The 26,026-nt window shown below is 34.9% G+C and overlaps 1 protein-coding gene and 1 pseudogene across 2 annotated transcripts; one reads left to right on the forward strand and one right to left on the reverse strand.

The window, feature by feature from the left end:
• Positions 1 to 164: 164 nt before the first annotated feature.
• Positions 165 to 3,637, reverse strand: LOC129298907 (protein STABILIZED1-like; annotated as a pseudogene).
• A 13,811-nt stretch (positions 3,638 to 17,448) lies between these two features.
• On the forward strand, positions 17,449 to 24,878 carry LOC129298906 (chorismate synthase, chloroplastic-like). 2 transcript variants are annotated; one of them, XM_054937347.1, is made up of 14 exons: positions 17,449 to 17,657; positions 18,076 to 18,226; positions 18,363 to 18,439; positions 18,521 to 18,579; positions 19,116 to 19,199; positions 19,325 to 19,417; positions 20,334 to 20,414; positions 20,929 to 21,060; positions 22,299 to 22,401; positions 22,546 to 22,640; positions 22,745 to 22,810; positions 23,747 to 23,831; positions 24,348 to 24,505; positions 24,715 to 24,878. In XM_054937347.1, the coding sequence occupies exons 1-13, from the start codon at positions 17,531 to 17,533 to the stop codon at positions 24,491 to 24,493; spliced, it is 1,299 nt and encodes a 432-aa protein (XP_054793322.1). In that variant the 5' UTR covers positions 17,449 to 17,530; the 3' UTR covers positions 24,494 to 24,505; positions 24,715 to 24,878. The 2 variants fall into 2 exon arrangements, with proteins under 2 accessions (XP_054793322.1, XP_054793320.1); XM_054937345.1 differs by having other exon boundaries at positions 17,450 to 17,657; positions 24,348 to 24,878.
• The last annotated feature ends 1,148 nt before the right edge of the window (positions 24,879 to 26,026 follow it).

Raw genomic sequence — 26,026 nt, forward strand, 5'->3', positions numbered from 1 at the left:
GTGTGGACTGTGAAGTTATAATATAGAACTTCGTCGCTCCAAAATTTTGAATTCAGCGATATTAATCTTAACCAGAAGAACTCTCATAAATAACAAAAGAAAGTCGCGTGCATGTGGGAATGGGAAGAAATAGAATATGCCCGTTTAACAACAAAATTTCTGGGTACATATTGAAAAATTACCATCATATTAGAATCAAGCCATCAATATAGTTTTCGCTGCAGCCTCAAATATTAAATTAGATACAGCCAGAGGTCACAATTAAACGCCACATTACATTGCATAATCTAGAATACGATTCTGGAAACAGAAGCTATGAAGCAACTAATCTGCTATTCAATGTTTAGTATCATTCTCAGCCGCATTCTCTTCCTTCCCAAGTAAAACCACAACTTTCTTTAAAATGGCTTCTGTTGGCTGGTGAGAGTTCTCCACTGCTTTCGCGATGGACTGCCATTTCTCACCATGTTTTGGTTCAGCAGCAACACACCTTTTCAATGCTTCCTTCTGGTTCTCTTCAGTTCCATGTTGAAGTTCAAATTTGTAGTACCATGCCCAGAAATCCCCAATATCAGGTGCTAGAGTCACTGCCCTGTTCAGCCAAGTTCTAGCTTTGTCCACCTTCCTGTCATGCCAGAATAACTTTGCCACAGCAGCTATGACATGAGGATCATGATCACATTTCTTGAGGGCATCCATACTCTTACTTTTACGCTGGGGGCGAGGAACCATCTCAATTGACATTGCCCACAAAATACCACTGTTTGGACACTCTTGCAGTGCTTTTGCCATCAAAATATCAGCTTCCTTCTTATTTCCATGCTTCAATTCTGCTCTAACAGCAGCCAGCCAGAGTTCAGGGTTCTGAGGATTTTTCTTCCGAGCCATGGTTAGAACTGCACGAGCTTTACTCAGCCCATTCATCTCCTCTTCAAGTTTCGCAAGAGAGAGCCATAGAGGAATACAATTAGGACAGTTTTTGAGTCCAGACTCATAAATTTTCTTAGCTTCCTTTAAGTGCTCAAGTTGTTCCTCATGCTTCTCATGCTGTTTAGAAGCCTGAGCAAGTCGTTCCTCAAGCTGACCAAGCATCAGCCACAACTTGAAGAATGAAGGGAAAAGCTTCAGCCCTTCATCTAACAACCTTCTTTCCTCATCAATATTTCCCAGTTCTCTCTCAACAATTGCAGACTTCATCCATACTCTTTCTGTACCTCCTCTCTCACGAGCTTTGGCCAATAGCATTCTAGCTCTCTCAGGTTCATGGTTTTCAAATTCCAGCTTGAAAGCAGCCAACCATATTTCCTCAGAATTGGGAATGGCAGCATAAGCTTCTTGGAGGATTGCACGAGCTGCAGGCACATCCCCAGCAAGCCATTTCTCTTTCGCACCCATAAGCCAAAGAACTTCAGCCTGTGGTCTGTATGTAACTGCTTTGCGCAGTAAAGCATCAAGGGATTCCCTGGTTCCATGACTTTTTTCAAGCTGAGCTGCTTTGAGCCATATGCTCTTCTTAGTTAAGAAGACAGTAAGGGCATGAGCATATATAGCTCTCGCTGTCTCAATAGAACCCCTTTTCTTGCACTCTTCCGCATCAGCAACCCATGTCCTCTTTCTATCTTCTTCTTCCACTCCAATTGCAATTGTATTTCGAATTATAGCCTGGCAAGTTGCAACTGACCCTGCACGTTCTGCAGCCTCTGCTTCCTTCATCCAAGCTTCCCTATCAATAGTCAAACCTTCTCTTTGCAAAGCCCTTATACCTCTTTCAATAATTTTACCAACCATGGAAGTATTGCCATTAGCTTCTTCTAACTTTGCAGCTGTTATCCATATGGCTGGCTCCTTTGGTAACCTCTCTCTGCCCTATTAAGAACCTTCCTAGCATTATCATAAGTTTCCAACCTTGCAAGCGCTAGCCACAATTCCACATGCAATGGACAACATTCCACAGCTCTGTGAAGCAAGAGCCTTGCATCTTCTTCATTAGCAAGCTCCACAACTGCCTTCCACAACCTAACAGAATCAGGAATGTGCTCTAACCCCTTCCTCAATACCCTACTCTTGTTCACATCATCATGTTCCAATTTTGCAGCTTGCATCCACAGCTTCACCGAATTAGGGATCGATTTCACACCCTTAGCAATAACAGCCTTGGCATCTTCTGGATTTGCCAGCCTACAAGCCTCCAACCACACATCTTCATTCTTGGGACACTCCTCACAACCTCTCTGAATCAACTGCCTTGCTGCCTGAATCTTGCCAGCTACTTCTTCCAACCTTGCAGCAGCAATCCAACCAGGAGGGTGTTTAGGATTTGTCTGTGTAACACTCTTAAGTAGCAACCTAGCCTTCTTGATATCCGAAATTTCTGCATCACTTGTTATTTTCATACTCTTAAGATCAGTCAGATACCCCTTCGGATCCACAACTGTCAACCCTGAAACTGAATCTGAGAGTCTATCCAACTTCAAAGACAACACAGTGCCTCTACCCTCACCAACCGCAGTTAAATCTGTAACTGGTGTTTGTGCCCATGGAGTTTCGGTACCCCCAGCTGCTCGGCTCTTGGGATCCAATGCAGTAACATGTTCTTGCTCCTGCCTCGCCTTCTCAAGAAGCGTATCAGGCACCGGGACAAAACTCTCGAATTTCTTCTTCTTATTCCTCAAAGAATAATCCCCAATCTCCGGTATACTATCCCACTCTTGTGCAGATATGGTATACAATTTACGTTTCAAATCCGCAAACTGCTCAGTAATCTTGGGGTTGGACGCCCGATACTTCTCAATCTCCTGCTTCAACCTTGCTTCTCTTCTATCCTTCCTCCTTGAATCCATTCTCTTGTCAATGGCTTCCCACACAGCATCGGCCTCCTTATCATCCTCATCGTACTCAGCGGAAGCAAACAACCCCACATCATTCCCTTCAAACTCATCAAACTTTTGATTCTCATCGTACCCTTTATCATCCCCTTCATCATCTTCCTCGTCTTCACCTCCCTTTCCCCCTCCCCTGCCAGCCGCAGGGGCAGCACCTCCAATGGTGGTCGCCGACCTATCGGGTAGATCAGGGGCCGCACGGGCAGGCCCTATATCAGAACGGGTGGTGAATCCAGTGGCCCCACGTCCAAGACCAGCAACATAATTAGGGGGAGGCTTGGAGTTAAGGAAATCAAGTCGAGGTTTGGGAGGGACGGGAGGTTGAGTGCCACCAAGTAAGGGAACGTGAAGAGTTAAAGTGGAGTAAGGTCGAATTCCGAGATCGGAGATAAGAACAGAATCATTATTGCCGAGCAATCGGAGACTCTGAGAAAGGAATAAACGTTGGCGGGATGTGGGTATGTCGGAAATATGCTGGATAGCGAGCTTTAAGGCATGGAGGGAGGTCGTCTTCGGGTCAACATCGAGGGATAGAGTTTTGTGGTTGGGCGGCACAATGAAGACCATGGCTCAATCTCCCTCAGATTGAAGCAAGGAAGACTCACACTCAGAAACCAAACCAGATAGAAGCAGAGAGGATAATCAGTTAATTACCTGCTTAGTTTTCGAAGGCAAGGAAGTGGCGAAAGCCACCGCCATGAGATGGAGAACAGGATTGCCTGAGCGGTTGTGCATGGGAAGTGGCCTAATTAGCTGCAATCATCAAGCTCATGCTCAAGTGACTAATTAGCTGTAATTATCAAGCTTTGGCTTGCCCTTGTAAATTTTTTTTAAAAAAAAAAAAAACACTTTACGAGTAACTTATTTAATTTCGAAAAAATAACATTCATGGACCATTAAAGGTATTTAATATTAATAAAAGATTAAAAAATTTTAAAATATTATTGCAAAAATAAATAATTGATTTAAAAATAATTTTAAATTCTAAATAAAAAAGATTATAATATTTTTATCTTTTTTTTAATTGACAAGTAGTTTTATGTGAATTAACAAATACTTTCTCTGTTTAAAAATATAAAGTATTTTTAACCGAATCATATTTTCAATAAATTAGTTAGTTGTCTTCTAACAATATCATTTCTTTCATATTTTACTATATTTAATAAGGTGTTTTATTTTAAAATAAATATAAAGTGACTTATTTATCAAAGACACTTTTGATAAAAGCACATTAATTACACCTCAAAACATTAAAAATGTCTCATATTTATTAACACTTAAACCCTCAAAAAGAATGTCTTGTATTTTTTAACAGAAAGAGTACTCATTTGCATTTAACAAAAAGTCATTTGCTAATTAACAAGTTTAAGAATTTGAAAGAATTTAATTGTGTGAAGAGATAATTATAAATTATATTTCAATAAGTAACAATTCATTAATTGACAAATACACATTGGCATTTAACAATAAATTGTTCACTAATTGATAAGTTCAATAATATGAAAGAACTTAGTTGTGAAAAAAGTCAATTGTAGATGATGTTTTAATAAGTAGCCATTCATTAATTAATAAGCATCCATTTACTAATTAACAAATTCAAGAATTTGAAATAACTTAGTTGTAGGAACGGATAAGTATAAATTATATTTTCATAAGTAATCATTTGTTAATTACAAGTATCCATTCATATTTAATAAGATATTATTTGCTAGTTGACAAGTTTTTTAAAAAAGAAAAGAACGAGTATTATAGTCTTTTCTCATGGATGCACACAAAATATATCACTGCAAGTATACAAGTCAAAATGTAATATATCAGTACGTAAAGGTCGATCTCATAAGAAATCAAGTAAAATAGTGATTAGGCACTAAAATTCTCATTTTTGTTTATGTTAAGCAAAACTAATTGAAATTGATTAATCAACCAAACTTAAAATTAAATTTAATAAAAACACAATGAAAAGCTTAAATCCAACAACCACTTGAGTGAAAAGTAACATGGAGTCACTAATTCCCTATTAAGTTTTTAGACTCCGTTTTAGCCCAATTAATTAATTTTAAAGTTAATTTTATTAATCAAGAGTTTTAATAGCTATTAGGGTTTTTCAATCCACTAACAACTCTCTAATAAATTAATTATGTTATTTCTAACACAATTATCTAAGAGACAACCTAAACCAAGAACACTTTATAATGATTATATGAGATAATTCGGTGTATGTCTATCCTAATTATAAATTAAATAAAATTTAATCACATATTACTCAATTCAATGGTCTAAATGAGATTTTTTTTTGTCAAGAAAAAATTCCCAACACCCAAAATCACATTTAATTTTTAGTAAACATCAAATAGACATTAAAGTACAAGATTGAAAAACCAAAATCAACATTAAATTTAATTAATGGGTAAAAACGAATCAAATCCATTAATAGGTTCATCGTTACTCTAGGTCTAAGAGATTTAGTCACACATAAGTCTGAAAATTTCAAAACTAAATAGAGAATACATCAAAATGAAAAAATAAAGAGAAGAAAAGCTTAATTAAAATAATTTTAGATGAAAATTATTAATCTTCCATGAAACCCAAGCTCCTCCACCTCATCCATGGTGTTTTTTCCTTTTCCTTGATTAGCTTGGAGCTTTAGAAGACAAACAAGTAAAGATGAAAAATTATGAGCAAAAACAATATCAGTTATTCATGAAATTGTGCTTTTCATTAACTAAAAACACTTATGCTGCAGCATAATTAAGTTATATTGTGGTGTGGACCCCACTGCCACTAATATTATTAATGAATTATGCTATAGCATAATTTAGATATGCTGTAGCATAAATATTGCCTTTTTTATCTTCAATCTTTACTTACATTTAGCACTTTGACTTTTAATTTGGATTACTTTATATACAATATAAAATCATTAATGCAAATTTTAACTTAAGTAATCTATTCATTTTAACAAAACACTACCAATTCTCCCTTGTCATATTTAAAAACACTTTTCTTTCATTTTTATCAAATAACGGTGTCATTTTCTCTTAAAATTAATTAGATGACTTCAAATTAAACTCAAAAATTTTAAAAAATACATGAAAATATTTAGAGTCATTACCCATAAAAATTATTTTAAAATCACTCCTCAAGTCTTACAGTAATATTTTAGTTTTTTTTATCATTAGTTGATATTAAATTACTTTCACGGTCCTTAAATGACGCTTTCCTTTTATTTATATTTTTAAAAAAAAACAGAAAATAGATTTGATGATGAAAAATGAAAAGAAAATTAAGAATAAAAAATTAAAAATTTTTGTGTATGTTCTTAGTTTTTGTAGTAAAAAACATAAAATTGATCTTAACCAAAAGGTGGAGAATGCATAATTAAAAAAATAAATAATTAAATAATATAATAAATATTATTACCAAGAAATGAGAATTATCTCATTATTATTTGTAATTTGTTAATAAAAATTATACAAGTTAATAACTTGAAACTTTGAAAAAAAATTACTAAAATTAACTTACAACTAAATTAAATTAAACAAACAACAGATTAAATTTATTAAGTCATAAGAATTGTAAAACAAATTCAACATCCGTATTTTAAGTACTTAAAAAAGTAGTGAGTCAAACATGAGAAATTAAAAAAAAATCAATATAAACATGGCCAAATCTCAGAAAGTTCAACTTGAATTGCATACTAAAATATTTTACTTCCTTAAATATGGTCAAATATTTTAAGAGTCAAGGAAGACACAATACATCACTAGATGGAGGTAAAATTGTTCAATGACCTGAAATAAGATGCACAAAGAATACCAAAATTTCGGAAATAAAATGCAAGAACATCACAAATCAATACGACAAATCGTTCCCCAGTTAAACCAAGTACCATTATCTGAAAGATAGGAACTTTTCTCTTGAGATTAGACTATAAATTTGTGAACAATATCTGACACTTAAAAAGAGTCTAGGACTCTTAGCCATATTTCAAAGACAAAACAAGAATCTTTATTATTAAAATACATGATGATTAACTGCTGACTTGTGCAGTTATGCCAATATCAACTCTTGCTTATTTCTTGGAATTTTCTCTTGGAGGATATGCAAAGAAAATTTTTAACAAGTCAGTTTATTAAATTAAGAATTGTTTTGACACACATTTCATATGAAGGAATGGGTAATATACGGAATATGTTAGAAAGAGATTCTTTAAAACTAAAAAAGCCAAAAGCAAAAACCAAGGCTAAGTAACTTCTAACAACTTGACCAGTTGAAGAAATGAATTTTTAGAACAAGCTTGTAAAACCCCAGAAAACTTGTATCAAAAGTTGATTTTTTTTTTAATTTATAAGGCAACGGCAAAGCCATGCAAAGATATTATGATCTAATCATGTCTAAAACTATGAGGTTATTACAATCATGCAGGAGGACATAAAAAATTGTGATATCAAAGGAATCAAAAGTTGATCGGTGAGCTAAGAAGTCAGCACATTTATACACTTCTCTAACGTGGTCAAATGTGACCTATCAAAAATTGATTTTAAAACTAGACTTTTGCCCTTTAAAAGGTAAAACCTAACACCCTTTTATTATCTCATATCTAAATAAGTGCTAAAAGGATTAATTAATTATAATTAAGATCCTGATAAAATTTTTTGCACAATGAATTATAAATATCAATTAAGATAGTTACATATTCAACCATGAGGCGCTTGGATTAATTGGCAAGAAATTTATTTCTCTTAACCAAAGGTTTTGAGTTCAAATCTTAAATATATTTTAATTATTAAATTCTCAATGAGAAGTATGCCATTAAAAGAGATGACCTCAAGATGCCTAAACTCATGCAAAAAAAAAAAATATATATATATATATATATAATATTTAGGAATTTTAATTACAAATAAAATATTTAAATTCTAAATATAAGTCTATGATTGAGATTTTTGTCGGTGCAGAGTCATTCAAAGTCAAGACTTGACATTGTCATTTGCCATCAAAGGGTTCTCAGCTCATGGACAATAATTTTAATCTTAATTAAAAGGAAAACCATTCAAAAGAAACAACATGATGAGTACATCTTTTGTCATGCACTTGTTTTAACATTATTGTGATGCCAGTGATGAATTACAACGATATAGGTAGGTAAAGGTTATGGGTAGGTAAAGGTATTCGAGGAAGGATTGCTTTAGGCGTTACTAATAAGATACTCCATTTAGTCTTTATTATAAAATACATTTTAAAAGAATTTTTTTAATTCTTAATATGAGTCACAAAGGGTTATTAATTAAAATTGTGTAATTTTACCGCCAACAAATTATTAAAAGGAGAATTTAATCCTAATTTAAAGTTTTTATATGACTCTTCAAATGTTGTGTTTCTCTTTCATAATTAACGAAGGGCGTACACCACCGAGGTGCAAGATGATTTACTTCGGAGAAGATAATCATGATAAAGATATTGTCTTTTCTAACATTCAACAAATTATCAATAATACAAGGCTTCAATTAAGGGCAAATATTATAAATAAGGGCGAAATTAGATTTGAAGCTAGTTGGGGTCCTTCAGAAGTCAGGGTGGATCAGAGTTGATATCGACGGTTAGGTAACCTCTAATGGGGGGCGTCTTGTGGTGGAGTCATTCGCAATGAAAAAAGAAATTGGATTATGAGATTCTCAAAATATTTTAACTACCACTCTAATACTGTAGTTGAACTAATGGGCATTCTAGAAGTTCTTCAAATTTATTGGAATGCAAAACTTACAAAGATTAATGTTCACATTGTTTCCATAGAAGCCCTTTCACTAATCTAGCATAACTTATTTGATCATTATCCTCGAGCGATAAATATTAAAAAAATCAGGGAGTTTGCTTTGAAAGATTAGATAATTAATTTTGACCACGTCTTTATAGAAGCTAACAAACACATCGATATGCTCGCACACCTAGCTCCTCAAGATAGTTCTACTCTTATTGTTTTTACTAACCTACCTACAGGATGCATAATCATCTTGAATTCTAAGATGACCTAATTTTTGTATCTTTCTCACGATTCATGCTGTGATCTTGTATTAAAAAATATTATATTTCTTTCTTTCTTTAATAGGAGTAAAGTTGGAATAGTTTTTAAATTTAAAACATATCTACTACTTGCCATTCCTTGATTCCAGTGAAATAAATGAAAGTAGCTTATAGGATGAGCTTGAGGTGTAATCCTTAAAGAGTTTTATACAAACTAGTGTTGTTGCTTGCTTAGGTGCTTCTTGTTGGAATATTATTTATGAATTAACATTAATTAATAAGCCCAATAAATTGGTCCTTATGATCTTGTGTGGACCGTGATAGGTGGACCACACAAGTGAGCCCAATGGGCAGAGGCCCAACCCACAACCCAGTAGCCGTCAGTTATTTCCTATCTCTTAACTGACTGAGTCAGAGATAATAGATAATATAATTATTTAATTATATTAATAAGGCGGTTACCGATCTGATCTATATAAGACGATTAGTCGGTAACCACAAACACACGACTCATTTTCTTCTACTTCCATTATCTCTGAACTCTCTGAAGGCTCTGGGGACTTGAGGGTTGTGTACTTGCCCATACTCGAGGTAATCAAGATTTCTCTAGCACTCATGAATTCTTCAGGTACGCATGAATTACTTTATTCTATTATATTTTATTATACATATGAATTGAGATATTCAGATTCAACACGTGGCATCAGAGCCTTGGTAATGAATTTTAAATTTATATATCTCAATTCTTCTAATGACATATATTGATAGAGATTTATCTTATATCGACAATTTCTTATATCCATATTATTCAGAAAAATGAGTATGAATATAAGATTTGAATATGAATTTTTTTTAAATCCTTTTATATTTATGATGAAAGCACGAAAAAAAAAGGAGCTTGTCGGCGATTTCCTCCCTTCGTGGTTCACGTATCGTCGGACAGGGATCGCGGCATCTTCCTATTCCTTTTTTCACGAGATCTGTTGCTTGGTTCATGGCACTGGGTAGTCGCCGTGCGTTTTTTTTTTCCAGTTCTGCAACAGCTGCCGCCGGTCGCCGTGTGTCTTTTTTTTTGTTCTTCTTTTCAGGTTCTGCAACAGCTGCCCCCCGACGGTTGGGAGTCCATGCATGCCAGCCTCTCTCTCCCCCCTTCCTCGTTCCCAGCTCGCGGCTGGGGAAGACCCAGAAATGGGTCAGGAACCGGATCCTAGGGATCTGGTTCCATGGTTCTGGGCCTATTTTCGTATGGGCCCAGATCTTGGCTTTAAAAAAAAATTGATAATTGCGTTTCAGCCCCAGTTTTTTTTAAATTACCTCCTTTAGCCCATAATTCCTTAGATTTACGAATTAGCCCCACTATATTTCAAGAAATTACAGTTTAGTCCCTTAACTTTCAGAATTGCAATTTTGACCCAAATATCTTCCTCAATTACTTATTTGCCCCTGATTACCTTTCAAAATTTCACTTAAGTCCTGGATTCGTTTCCTAATTCCCAAAAGATCCTAAGGACTTTTAAAATAATTTTGTTTTGTCCTAAAGTCATAAAATTTGTGACTTTATAAATTATTGATGATACGTAGGATTCTGTAGCATTGATAATGGACATACCCTATAGGTGTGACATTATTAATGTGATTTTGATGGTTGGCTTTGAGAATAGGCTAATAGCACTCCTTTAATGTATTAGATATTTATTGTACCCTATAGGTATGGAAATGTTTAATGCATTATTTTGTATGGACTTTTGTATGAGCTAAATCTTTATGGTATATGAGCCTTCTTGGTGCATGGTTATAGTTACATAATTGATAATCGCTTGTTGGGAATTCTGTTTTATAATTATGTTGTGCACGCATAATTAATATTTCCCATTTTCTGTTTTGCGATTTCAGTTTCTGCTTTTACGCAACTATCCTTTGTGAAGGCTCTTAATGGGACTAACTATGATGACTGAAAAGAGTCCCTCAATATGTATTGACCATTTCTGAGAAAGATTTAGCTCTGAGAGAGCCCAAGCCTGCGGATCTCTCTTCCGAGTCTAGTGCTTCTGAAATAGCCTTTCATAAACAATGGAGTGAGTCCAACCGGATCTGTCTAGCGATCATTAAGTACACAATTGAAAAGGGAATTAGGGACAGCATTCCTGAAAATGATACTGCAGTGGAGTACTTGAAAGCTATTGGTAACAAATACAAGAAGCTTGACAAGACTCAAAAGAACTACTATCTGTCACTTCTTGACAATACTCGATACGACGGAGTTTCTGGTGTCAGGGAGCACATTCTGAAGCTTGTTCATTACTATAACAAGCTTAAGTCATATGGGATTGATTTGGGTGAAAGCACCTTGGTTTACCGTGTTCTTCAATCACTGCCATCAGAGTACGCATTCTTGAGGACTTCATACAACTCACAAGAAGCTGAATGGTCTGTTGACCAGATGATATCGATAGTCACTCAAGAAGAGGAAGCTATAAAGAAGAATTCCTCTCACTCAATAAACTATGTTTCCCATGGCTCTAGCAGCAAATCTGGAGGGTCATATAAGAAAAAGGGGAAGAAGCATGATGCCCCAAAGCCTAATAATCCAACCTTTAAGAAGGATGGTGATAAGAGTGAGAAGTCGAGGAAGAAACCCTTTAAAGGGTTATGCAATTATTGCAAGAAACCGAGTCACATTAAAGCTAATTGCTTCAAATTGAAGAACAAACAAGAAAGTGAAAGTATAAACTCTTCAAACTGCCCCTCTAGCTCTAGTTTGTTTTGAATCTAACACCATTGAAACTTCCTTTGACTCATGGTGGCTGGATTCTGGTGCCACTGTACATGTTGTGAATTCTCCACAGGGGCTAAGAAACCAGAAGGTTCCAAGTGAGGCACAGAGGTCAGTCTTTGGCATAGCAGGGAGCAAGGCATCGGTTGAATGCATTAGAACTATTTCTTTGTATTTAAATTCTGGTCATGTTTTACATTTGAACAATGTTGTTTATGTACCTTCTGCGAAGAGGAATTTAATTTCAACTTCTGCATTGGATATTTGTGGCTATTCATTCTTCCAAGGAAATAGGAAAATTGACATTTGTTTTGATTCCATTAATGTTGGTGTCGCTTCATTCTGATCCACGGCATTATTTGTGGCTATTCATTCTTCCAAGGAAATGGGAAAATTAACATTTGTTTTGATTCCATTAATGTTGGTGTCGCTTCCTTGATATATGATTTATATCGATTGAATGATTGGTCACTTGAACTTCCTAATCTTCATGTCAATGCTGCTATTGGGCATAAACGTCAAAGGCCTAATGATAATTCCTCTATGTTATGGCATCATCGTTTGGGTCATATCTCTAGAGAGAGATTGGAACGCATGATCAAACAAGGTGTCTTACGAGAGCTTGATCTCTCAGATTTTGAGACTTGTGTTGACTGTATAAAGGGAAAATTCCCTACTAGAGCTAGAACCAAAGGGGCAAAGAGGTCTGAAAATACTTTAGACCTAATCCATACTGATATCTGTGGACCTATCATGCCTCCGGCTATGGGTGGTTTCAGATATTTCATCACCTTCACGGATGATTACTCTCGTCATGGATGGATTGAACTCTTGCGTGAAAAGGGCGAGTCCTTAATGCATTCAAACCTTTAAAGCAGCAGTCGAATTGAAATCTGGCAAGTTGATCAAGTGTGTGAGATCTGATAGAAGAGGAGAATTTTATAGGAGATATACTGAGACTGGCAGGAACCCTGGGCCATTTGCTTTGTACCTTCAAGAGCATGGCATTGAAGCTCAGTATACTATACCTGGCACCCCACAGCAAAATGGGGTTGCAGAAAGGCGGAATCGTACTCTCATGGATATGGTTAAGAGCATGATCAGTCACTCCTCACTGCCAGAATTCTTGTGGGGTGATGCACTCAAAACTGCTATTTATATTTTGAATCAAGTTCCTAGCAAGTCAGTTCCAAAGACTCCATATGAGTTGTATTTTGGAAGGACTCCTCCACTGAAGCATATGCGAGTTTGGGGTTGTAAAGCATAGGTAAAACCTTACAATCCACAACAGATGAAGCTTGATGCTAAAACTGTTGATGGTTTCTTTATTGGCTATTGCATCGGATCTCGTGGGTACAGATTCTATTGTCCAAATCACACTACTAGGGTAATTGAATCTGACCGAGCTTACTTCTTTGAAGATGCCTTAGACAGTGGGAGATCTGTGCTTAGGCATATTACCTTGCATGACGAAAGTAGCATTTTGCCTATGCCTATCTTGACAACTCCTCATGTTGACAGAAATAATGCCGTGGATCAGAATGAAGCTCAAGATGAACCACCTTTAGAGGGTGATAGGGACATAGTTGTTGAACCGAGACGGTCCAAAGGGTTCGCAGGTCTGCTATTCCAGATGATTACATGGTATATTTGCAGGAATTTGATTCAGATGCTATTGATAGCTTAGACCCAATGTGTTACCAGGAGGCTATTTCTAGCTCGCATTCTTCTGAATGGTTGGAGGCTATGAGTGAAGAAATTGCCTCTATGTACCGCAATCACGTATAGGAGCTTGTAGAGCTACCAAAGGGGTTTAAACCAGTGGGTTGCAAGTGGGTCTTTAAAACAAAACGAGGAGCTAGGGGTGAAATTGATAGATATAAAGCCAGACTTGTAGCTAAAGGCTACAACCAGAAAGAAGGTATTGATTACACAGAAACCTTCTCTCCGGTATCCACCAAAGATGCTTTTAGAGTGGTAATGGCTTTAGTTGCACAGCTTGATCTTAATCTTCACCAGATGGATGTCAAGACTGCATTCTTGAATGGCGATTTGTATGAAGAAGTCTACATGACACAACCTGATGGTTTTGTTGAATCCGGTAAAGAACATCTAGTGTGCAGATTAAAGAGATCCATCTATGGTCTGAAACAAGCCTCTAGGCAATGGTATCTGAAATTTGATGAAGTTATCACCTCTCTCGATTTTGTTGAGAATGTCTCAGATCAGTGCATCTATCAGAAGTTTGATGGGAACAATTTTGTCATTCTTGTTCTCTATGTTGATGATATCTTATTAGCCAGCAATTCAATAAATTTCCTCAATGAGATAAAGCACCTATTGTCTTGTCATTTTGACATGAAGGATATGGGTGAAGCCTCCTTTGTTCTTGGGATACAAATTCATCGTGATAGATTTCGTGGTATTCTTGGTTTATCACAGGCCACTTATATTGAGCGGGTACTTAAGAGATTCAAAATGGATTCATGTTCTCCTTCACCTGCTCCTGTACAGAAAGGTGAGCTGTTGTCAAAGTCACAGTGTCCCAAGGATGATAAGAAGAGGGCTGAAATGAGAAAGATACCATACGCTTTCGCTGTCGGCAGCCTTATGTATGTTCAAGTGTGTACTCGACCAGATATAGCCTTTGCTATTGGAGTGCTGGGTCGATACTTAAATGATCCAGGTCCGGATCATTGGAAGGCTGCTAAGAAAGTTATGAGGTATCTTCAAGGTACAAAGAATTATATGTTGACTTACAGAAGGTCAAATTCCCTTGAGATTGTTGGGTATTCTGATTATGAATTTAAGGGATCAGAAGATCTTGAGATTGTTGGCTTTTCAGATTCAGATTTTGCCTCTTGTCTAGATGATCGTAAATCCACGACTGGCTATATTTTCATGTTGTCTGGAGGAGCTGTCTCTTGGAAGAGTGTGAAACAGACACTTACGGCAGTTTCATCTATGGAAGCTGAGTATATTGCTTGCTTTGAGACTACACGTCACGCTATATGGCTGAGGAAGTTGATATCTGGCATGCACCTAGTTGAGTCAATATCACGTCCTCTAACCATTTATTGTGATAACAAATCTGCAGTATACTATGCTAACAATCACAGAAATTCCAGTCATACAAAGCATTTTGATATCAAACTTATGTTTGTGAAAGAGAAAATTGCTGAGTCTCAAACCCGTGTGGTACACATTCCTGGCACGCAGATGCTTGCAGATCTGCTGACTAAGGGCTTACCTGTAGAAGTTTTTCAAAATCATGTAACTTGTATGGGTATTATGAATTCCTTTGATGCCCTAGTTTAGTGAGAGTTTGAGAACCTTCTTTGTTGCAATTTCTCTTTAGGCTTTGTTTTCTTCTGTGAGTTATGTTCAGTTCAATTAGATGCGTCTATATCATTTGTATCCCTATAGGATTCAATGATTCTGTTGTGGTACGCTATGCATGTCACTTGTTTCCCCATAGGAATCAGTGATTTATGTTGTTATCTTACTGAGCTGTGTTTGAAATAAAATTTCATATTTTACTCAGATTATGAGATATCATATCACTTGTTTCCCCATAGGATTCAGTGATTTTGTGGAGTTTCATTTTCTGAATTTGTTTGTGGCTTGTTTATACAACTTGCTTAATTAATGCAATTCAAGTGGGAGATTGTTGGAATATTATTTATGAATTAGCATTAATTAATAAGCCCAATAAATTGGTCCTTATGATCTTGTGTGGACCGTGATAGGTGGACCACACAAGTGAGCTCAATGGGTAGAGGCCCAACCCACAACCCAGTAGCCGTCAGTTATTTCTTATCTCTTAACTAACTGAGTCAGAGATAATAGATAATATAATTATTTAATTATATTAATAAGGCGGTTACCGATCTGATCTATATAAGACGATTAGTCGGTAACCACAAACATACGACTCATTTTCTTCTACTTCCATTATCTCTAAACTCTCTGAAGGCTCTGGGGACTTGAGGGTTGTGTACCTGCCCATACTCGAGGTAATCAAGATTTCTCTAGCACTCATGGATTCTTCAGGTACGCATGAATTACTTTATTCTATCATATTTTATTATACATATGAATTGAGATATTTAGATTCAACACTTCTCTCTCCTTTATTCCTTCTAATTTTCAATTTCTTAAGCAAGATCCTTGGCTGAAGGTTTCTAATATTTCATGTTCTCGTCCGGTCTCTAAAGTTCACAGTATACTTAATTGATCATGACACTCTGATAATTAATCAAGTTTGGATGTTAATATTAATGCACATATCCTCATATGCCATCACGGCATTGGCAAAGAAGTTGCATTTTTGTTGAAATGAAGGTTAATGAGAATTAGAGTCATGCGTAATTGTCCCGTTGGCCCTTGTAAGCGAGTTTAATATAAATAAAATATTGAATACTTATACTTTAAAATAATTTAGCCATCCACCATATTTATGCGTACCAAATGCTCAAAAAGCTATTGGGCCACCAAACCAAATGACATGGAAGGTTATAGCAGCTCCTCACCTACCCACCCAAAACTTGACAAAGCCGAACCACACAACTTTGACCAGCGATCATGCTAATGATCAATTCTAATAACGTCAACCGACCTTTTTATTTTTTAAATGGCTTCCTGGTTTGGTGGTGCAGGGAATAAAATGAGAAACAAGAATAAAAACTTTTAAAGAAAATTACTTTTGTTTGAATAATACCAAATTGAAAGGATTGCAAGGGTATAAATAAATTTAAAAATAACGAGCTTATTATATTTAATTTTTTTTAGCAATTTAAGAAAATTAACATAAAAAGATGAAACTTGTTGCAACTGAAAACTGTAATTTGTGGAAATGAGAATCTGGTCACAGAGCAAAATTTTGGGATGAAAGAGTTGGAGGTATAAACATAAAAGTTATGAATAGAGCCGATTTCAATGAAGAAAAGCTAGACATGCATCTAGGATTTGAGTCCAACCAAAAGATTTCTCCCTTCAATATTTAAATAAATTATATTTTTAATAAATTAATTAATTATTTTTCTTATTTTATATTTATTTTTGTTTACTATGATATGTGTATTAAAATAATTTTATTAATTAGACTTTTAGTTGAGAATATTTCTTAAAAATCATTAATTATAAATCTAAAGATCCAAAATGCTTACAATTTTTACCATCTCACCTAAAAAAATGTAATATTTTTTACTAAGTAGTATTGCTTATAGGACCCCACACAACTTTTAGAAGAAAAAAATGACAATAAAATCTCTCTAAAATATATAAATAATAATTTAATCTCTTAAAATATTATAATTCTTCTATAGTCTTTCGAAAATTTTCTATTATTAATGAATTTATATAAATTATCAATTTATCCTTCTTAAAAATAAATTATACACAAATTTTGTTTAAATATTCACAATTTTTTTATATTATTAATAATACAATAACAAATCATAACTTCATGTATTAATTCATTATTTGTTGTTGTATTATTGCAAATATAAAAAAAAGTTGTGCATATTAAAACAAAACTTATAAATCATTTATTTTCAATAAAGTAATTTAATAATTTATATAAATTTATTAATGATAAAAAAGTCACTAAAAATTTTAAGAAAATTATGACATTTTGAGAGATTAAATTATTATTTACATATTTTAAAAGATTATTATTATTATTTAAAAAAAAAAAACCAGGCAGACGAGTTGCTTGAGGCAGGGTAGGTGAGAACTGATTTTCCTATAATTACACCTTTTGCCCTTCAACCTCTCAACAACCTTGTTTTCCCTCTACTCTTCCTTCCTCCCGTTCATCTTCTTCCTCTCTCCTTTGATCCACTATAATCTAATGGCTTCCTCCATCTCTTCCAAGCCATTCCTATCCGGTGCTTTTTCTTCCTTCAATTCGGATGGCCGTTATCTTTCCTCCGCCGTGGTTCAAATCTCTGTTCGCCCTGGCACTCCCAAGAGACTGCGTGAGTTCTCTCTCCCTCTCTTCTCTCCATCTTAAATTTCGATTTTTATTTTTCGAATCTGTTTATTCCCGTCGCAGTATTTTCTTCTTCTTCTTGTTTTTTTTTTTTTAAAATTGAAAGTGTAAGTAGTTGAAGTGAGGATAGTTTGGGCTTATTCGCATGTTGCTTTGTCATTAGTGACAGTTTTTTTCTATATGTGATTGCTTTATAAACTTTACATAAAACGTGAAAAAGAAATGCTGTATATATGAATTTGAAGGATTTACATAATTAACAATGCCAGGTATCCTACCTGGTTACTGTCGTAATTTCTTCCATATTTACGGAAAATGAGAGTTTCAGAACTTGTGGAATTGTTAAATGCTAAACTCGATGGATCATATAAAATATTTTGTACTGATGCCTGTGATAATTACAGAGATACAGGCAGCAGGTAGTACCTATGGAAATTATTTTCGTGTGACAACATATGGAGAATCTCATGGAGGAGGTGTTGGTTGCGTAATTGATGGATGCCCTCCTCGTCTACCACTATCTGAAGCGGACATGCAAGTGGATCTTGATAGGAGGTATTTGCCAACTGGATTTTTTGACTAATACTTCTCCTGCATAGCGAATTTAGCAGTAATGAGTAATTATTGGTTATGCTTTCTTGTGATTCGAAATGTCTTCTAACTAATAAATTTACCAACTTTTTGTTTATAGGAGGCCAGGTCAGAGCCGAATTACTACTCCCAGAAAAGAGACTGATACGTGTAAAATATTTTCAGGAGTTTCTGAAGGTCAGTCTTCATTCCAATCATCATTAACTGAGAAGTTCATGATACACGTAAATTATCTGAAAGATAATGTGTGCACTGTAGGAGTTACTACTGGAACGCCAATTCATGTATTTGTTCCCAACACTGATCAGAGAGGACATGTGAGTATCTAATGCTAAAGCTAATTTCATATTTCTTTGAGAAGTATTTAATAATGAAAAGGAAAAAGGCTATGGGCCTTCCCCCCCCTTCTGTACTTTAAGTGAGTGTTCGACATATGCACTGTGAATGGCCTTTTATAATGGCATTTCAATTTATAAAAGAAACTTTGGATGGTTGGGAACTTGTGTGGACGAACATATAGAAAAGTTTCTATTATATGAAAACTCTTCCGTATGCTTTAGTTGTACAATCATTGAAATATTTGAGAGCTTTCTAGAGTAGTTTTCATAAGATGGAAGAGCATATTAAACTCTTCTCTGGCACTCACTTGTCTGCACGTGACTAAGCAAAATCATTTTAGATATATATTTGATAAATTTATGACAGTTAACTTTTGTAATCCTCATAAATCATTTTTACTTGTAATGGTAGCAATAATGTTCTATGATTATTACTAACAAGTTCACACAAAGTAATATTCAATGTATTTTTCCCTGCTTGAAGTTTTTCCCCCATTGTATCATCTCATTGTCAGGATTATAGTGAGATGTCATTAGCTTATAGACCGTCACATGCAGATGCCACTTATGATATGAAGTACGGTGTGCGATCAGTGCAGGTACTAAGTTTTGTAATGGGATGTCATGGCAGCAGTGGCATTCTATGTCAATTTAGTGATGAGTGAGATGTTTTATTCCATGAAATTTTCATTAAGCTCATGCTTGTGACCTCCTCACATTTAAGGGAGGTGGTAGATCTTCTGCAAGGGAAACCATTGGAAGAGTTGCTTCTGGTGCTGTTGCTAAGAAAATCCTTAAGGAGTTTTCTGGAACTGAGGTGCGTTGCCTGTTTATGTAATTGAGTAGTTCTAGTGTTAAACTTGTGTTTTATTGTGATGTGCATCATGGGATGGATATATTCAGGCATGTGTGTGCTTTTCAATTTTCTGTTTTTGTCATGTTTTAAGTTGGCTACACATGCAAATTGTTTTATTTTTGTTTTGTATTTTAGAAGACAGTAAATGGAGTCAGACACTCTACGAAATGAATTTAGGATAAAGATAAGGACTCTAGTAATTCCCTAGCATTCATTGCAATCACCACAAATGATCTAGAACTATCTTATACTATGACTGATATGTAAGATACAGGCCTCAAGAAGTTTGACCATGGAGCTTAGGAAGACCCCTTAGGCCCCTATCGGGGCACATATATTATATATATTGTTTCCTTTGTTGTGTCATGCACAACTGCTATAGCTGTGATGTATTATTCTAGATGGCATGCAGTCAGTAGTGTTCAATAACAATAAAGTATGATTTCCTCTCATAATGGCATGCAGCATCTGTTGCTAGTGATTACGAACTGATGTTTATGGCTGCATTACTGACTGCCCTTGTTTTGAATCTTCTTATATTGCTCGTTACAATGAAGTGGTATTTTTCTTTTTATTAATATTTTCTTCCTCTTTATTGTTTCTTACTTCCTTTATGTATTTCCACTTGTTGAAATTATAATTTTCTGAATATCAGATCAGAACTTGCTTGAGCTAGTTTTTCTAGATGTCTCTTATAATATTTCATCTCTATCAATTTAATTTTTAACATTATGCCAGCTTTTGTTCTACTTAAAGAACTGTTATTCAATCAGAGCAAGCTTATCACTGCTAGACTTATGTGCTTTTATCCTTTTTCTTCTTTCCAATCTGCAATTTCTTTAGCAAGATCCTTGACTAAAGGTTTTTTATGACTCAGGTTCTTGCTTATGTCTCTCAAGTTCACAAGGTTGTTCTTCCTGAGGACCTAATTGATCATGACACTCTGACACTTGAACAGGTATCAAAGTTAATATGCATGTAATATACTTATTAGTTTTCTCATTGTGCTATTTGAAGTAGGTTCTGTTTTAAAACGTGTTGATGCTCCCACCCCCCCCCCCCCCAAAAAAAAACAAGTGTGGAAAATTTCTATGTTTAGTGATTTACCAAACCTTGTGAAGAAGCCCATCCTCACCTATTTTATTAATTTAGAAAGGAGCTTTCCAATATGCAGTCTTTGCTAGAATGTGTTTTGCAATTTGTGCCTATCTAGCGTCACTACATTGCAAAGCATATTGACTGCCATCCCTTCTTTGTGGAAATTTCTTCGTCAGCACAGTAATTTTACTTTTCAAGAACCTAATTCCATCATTGGCATTCTGATGCTGAAATCAACGAACATTTTTTTTTTCTGGATGAAAATTGGCTGATCATCACAGTAATGAAATAATATATACATATATATTTCTTTATGGTTGTTTGTTATTTTTTTAATTGTGAAATTGTTTGCCACTTATTGGAGATTGGTCCAGATTGAAAGTAACATTGTCCGATGCCCCAACCCAGAATATGCAGAGAAGATGATAGCTGCTGTTGATGCTGTCCGGGTGAAAGGTGATTCTGTTGGTGGAGTTGTAACATGCATTGTGAGGAATTGCCCACGTGTAAGTATCTCTTCATATTTTCTATCAAGGCCTCAAGCGAAATGTCTGAGCAAGCTAATTAGTAGGATTTCAAGCATAGTTAAACTGTTAATAAAAATAAATAAATATCTTTAAGAAAATTTAGGATTTTTTTGTCAAGCTGATGTTCTGGGCTTACATTGTTTAGTTTGAAATTAAACACCTATGGTCTTGGTTGATAATTGATTTGGAAATCCATAAATTTCTGGCATGTGACTAAAAACCTTTGAAAAGTCTGGAATAAAATGGAATTCGGGCCTGAATTGCACCTCGACTTGCTATGCCTATAGCCATCTTGCACTAGCAGAACTTAAGATCCTTCCTTCCATTTGTGGCATGTTTTGTTACCCCTAATAGAAATGAAGTTATGATTGCCTAATCCCTTGACATTGATAGGACCCTCTATTCTAACAAGCTTTAAACAAGCAAAAACCAGAAAAATACACTTCAAATGGGACTGAAAATACTGTTACTGAATATCTAAATTGGATTACAAGAGAAATAATGATTCAAGTTAATCTCATCTCCCTCATAAGCTCATACACTTAAATTACAGTTACAGAGAAACAGCAAAAAATACACCCACAGAACAGAATCACAAAACATAAGCTGCTCACTCACTCGTAACACCCACTAGGCAGAAAGATCAAAGGATGAAGCAAACACAAGCCACTCAATAATGCACACTAAAATATAAAAATAAAATGATGAAGAAAGGTGATCTTCTCGAACCCCAATCTGGCTTTCGAGAGGCTAGAACTCTCCTCACTTGACCGCCATTTTCCAAAATACTCCACAACCTCCATCTACATGAACATACATATTTAAAGAGCCCAAAAGTAGGTTGCCCCTGTCAAAACACTACCTAGTTTCACCCCACTACTTTTCTGCCTCAATTGGTCCTTAGCCATTGGATTTTCCTTGAAACCAATAGTCCCATCTTTTCTGCCCTTTTGCCATTCTTTTATGTTTCCTTTTGTGAGCTTTGACATTGACAAGTGATGGGGTCTTATCAGACATCTTCTGGCCCTAATATTTGGTATTTTAGTAACTTGCATGATTCTGAAATGTCCTTGCATTGATGTGTTTGTTTTCTTGCATGTCTGACACCTTATAAGAATTATCTTTTCAAACTTAAGACTTTGTTTCCAATGTTGTGTCATATCATTAAATTTATCTTTTATTTTTCCCCATGGAGAACTGACATAACTATTTATCAGGGGCTTGGTTCACCTGTATTTGACAAACTTGAAGCTGAACTGGCTAAAGCTATCATGTCACTGCCTGCGACGAAGGGCTTCCAGTTTGGCAGTGGGTTTGCAGGTTGCTCAACTTGCTTATATATCGCTCTTATTTCTTTTGTCCTTTTAAGATTACAGACTTATCTAAATGAATAGACATTAGTTTAGTAATTTCCTTCAGTGCTCGTATCATAGGCATTCTGATGGCTTAATGGAACCATTACAGGTACTTTTTTAACTGGCAGTGAACACAATGATGAGTTTTATGTAGATGAACAAGGAAAGATGAGAACAAGAACTAACCGCTCAGGTGGCATTCAGGTATGTCTTATGTTCTATAACTTCTTGGGTGTTTCTTTGTCTGCAATATGATGTTCATGTAATAATATATGCCTTGCTAATATATTATCTGTATTGACAATTAGGGTGGAATTTCCAATGGCGAGATCATAAACATGAGAGTAGCTTTCAAGCCAACATCTACCATTGGAGTAAGCCAAATATTTGTTTTTTCTGTACTTGTGAATCTAGTCTCACTCACCTCACTCGCATTGAAGTGCAAACTCATACTTATAAACATAAATGTGCACAAGGCTATTAGAAGGGAGAGTTAGTTGAAAGCGGTTGGGGTCAGTGTAGCTTGATAGCACCTCTTTACTACCATGCATCTAGGGTTGATGGATTAGCATCTTGATTTAAGCATCACAGACGATGATTTTAAACCTCACAGCTATATACTACGTAGCAGCTTCAAATATTATAAAATGCTGTAAAGAATAAGCTGACAATGCCATTATTTTTAATGTTTTGTTGAACAATTTGGATTTGATTGGATGGACTTGTACAAGTAAAACAGAAAGTTAACGAAACAAAAATATCGGCAAAGAATAAAAGTAGGCATCAAAAGCATAATGCCTTGAAGCGCTTTAAGCTGATTTTACCATACAGAAAAACTTAATGTAGTAAAATAAGTGATTTTTGTGTTTTAAATGGGAGTATTAAGGTATGCTTCTGACTAGCATGGTTGTGCGTCCAAGCACTGTCTGTAGTTCACTATACAGGCACACAATTGTTTTGATTAATATCTTTCAAATTACATTTATATGGTAAATATAGTGTTGTGAAAGTGTCGAACCATGCTTTTGACTTGCTAAGAGAAAATACCACGTTAGAAGAGTTTGTAATTTTCTCTGTCAATACATTGATTTACTCAATACTGTTCCCTAGCGATGAGTTCATAACTTATATTGTAGACGAAATAAATGAAGTGACCACAGCCTATAGGCAATAAAATGGAAACGAAAGAAGCCATTTCTACCCCTTCTTCCTTCCCCATTTTTTTAGCTGATTGAGTGGTTTGTTCAATATATCATTTTACTGTCCTTAACATGTGATAGAAAATGTGACACCTTTTGCCACTTGCGCAGAAAAAACAGCATACGGTGACCAGAGATAAGAAAGAAACAGAGCTAATAGCCCGTGGTCGCCATGATCCTTGTGTTGTCCCTAGAGGTAAATAACTGTCTTCCTTGTTTCGTCTTTCCGGTCTACGCTTTAATTTTTTATCTTGAGATTATATACATTTTAGTTTCTAAACCTTTTTTCCATTATCAATTTAATTCCTGAATTTTGATTTAGTACAATTTAATTCTTGTAGTTTATTGAGTTCAGAAATTATGAGGACTACGTTGTACCAAATCAAGAAACTATAAAGACTGAGTTGTTTTGAGTCAAAGTTCATGGATTGAATCAATAGTTGAGAAAAAAGTTCAAGGACTAAAAGTCATACTTCCTTTTATTTTTCTATATATTTATTAAAGCTGTCAAGACAGGTTTGCTGAAAGGTGAATTATCACATGATTTGAAAGGGAAAATAAATTTGTTTAGTGACAACTCTCTTCTATGGACAAACTAATAGACAGGATGATTAGGATTTGTAACATGGCATATTTTCACCTTTTGTTTACACCACTCTCGCTTGGAGAAAAAGCACTTTCTGATACATTTTTTAATTGACTGTTAATGCAGCTGTACCCATGGTAGAAGCCATGGTAGCTTTGGTTCTTGCGGATCAATTGATGGCACAATATGCTCAGTGTAATCTGTTTCGTGTCAACCCTGACTTGCAAGAACCATTATTGCCCGTGTTAGAGCCGGCCGAAGTACCTTTTTGAAAGAAGATGAAGGCAAGTGTACCATAAATTAAATTTCAGTGCTGGTCAGTAGTATTTAGTTATGAAAGAAATTTCTTTCAGTGTGAGACTTACGCAAGTTCTCGGAATTTCTCTCTCTTCAAGGCTTTTTTTTTTCTTTCTCTTTCTTTTTGCGTAAACAACAGGGGGTTTAGTTTTGGTTGTGCTATGTCATTCATGTTGAATGTATTTTGCTCATCCAGGTCATAATAAACGACTAGATTTCCATGGTTGCTAAATGTGTCAAGGAGCTTGTGATTCTTATATCCAGTCCTCGTGTTTATATTTGTAGTGAAAGCGAACATGATGTCAAAAATTCGATTTCAACATGCATCGGACGTGTGGTATTATATGGGTTTTAACACTATTGTGTTTGGTTTCAGTTTATAGTTGATCATATATCACATACTATACAAGCATAGGGGAAAAAGTGGAAGTTACTCGCATGTGTAATTAATATCTTTTGTTCTTTATATATATATATATATATATATAATGACTGCTCGACCATAATATGAATATATTATTATCCTTCATTGCAAGAAATTAACGTTAGCAAGTATTAGGCCTTTGCCAACATTGAATATAAAACTATGCTTTTCGGTGCACATGATTAGTTAGTTGATAAGGATGAATTTCACTTTAGTTTTGGACGCCGCACATCTTCCAAACCGACTAAATTCAGAGCCTCTGATGTCGTATTGTAAGCAATAATTTCATCTGGCAAATGCGTACTTATATTCTCTTCATGACCCGAGGACCTGCACTTATATTCTTCTGGATATACTCCCTCCTGTCCTATCCACAATATTTGACATTTTTTATAACCCTTGTTTGGTTTAAAATATAAAATATTAAGTAATTTTTATGATTGTTTTTCTAATTTTACTCTTATTTTATTTATTATTTATTTTAAAAAAATTCAGTGACATTTCAATTATTATTATCAAGACATTTATATAGAAATTTAATGAGAATGTAATTAAAAAAAATATATATTTTTAAATGTTAAGGCTTCAATTTATTTTTTCTTTGGAAAGCCATGGAATAGTTACCATGCCAATGTCTTATGAACCAGAGGGAGTTTATCGGATCATTTCTAAGTTCAACAAATGGTTCAATTTAGAAGGATTACGATGTTAATTAAAACGTTTATTTTGATAAGACATCAATATCAATTATAACAAAAAAATGCGTGTTGTCACTTATACGCATAGAAAGCTTACTTGCCAAATAATGAAGAATTCCATACACATCTTTCAATTAGTTTATGCATCATTCATGCATGATGATAGACGTTTCCAATATAAACACTAAAATATTTGTGATCACATCCATCTAATCAACCTAATCCTAGTGATCAATTTTTTTTAATTAAATTACAACTGCCAACCCAATTAGATACTGTGATCTCTTAGGTTGGAATCCACCAATTAGATACTAGTCTCAACATATAAAGCCAATTAGTCACTGGTTAAGCATATAAGATTTTGTTTTTAATAATTTATGTAGATA

This window comes from Prosopis cineraria, unplaced genomic scaffold, assembly GCF_029017545.1.
Source record: "Prosopis cineraria cultivar Desert tree isolate PC_DT_omini unplaced genomic scaffold, ASM2901754v1 PC957, whole genome shotgun sequence".
Taxonomy (NCBI): Eukaryota; Viridiplantae; Streptophyta; class Magnoliopsida; order Fabales; family Fabaceae; genus Prosopis; species Prosopis cineraria.

What these genes read in the sequence shown, in the direction of transcription:
- LOC129298906 (XM_054937347.1), top strand. Translation starts at nt 17,531, where the DNA reads ATGGCTTCCTCCATCTCTTCCAAGCCATTCCTATCCGGTGCTTTTTCT. An exon ending in GTTTGGCAGTGGGTTTGCAG is followed by an intron (nt 22,402 to 22,545) that starts GTTGCTCAACTT and finishes GAACCATTACAG; the next exon opens with GTACTTTTTTAACTGGCAGT. An exon ending in AGCCAACATCTACCATTGGA is followed by an intron (nt 22,811 to 23,746) that starts GTAAGCCAAATA and finishes CCACTTGCGCAG; the next exon opens with AAAAAACAGCATACGGTGAC.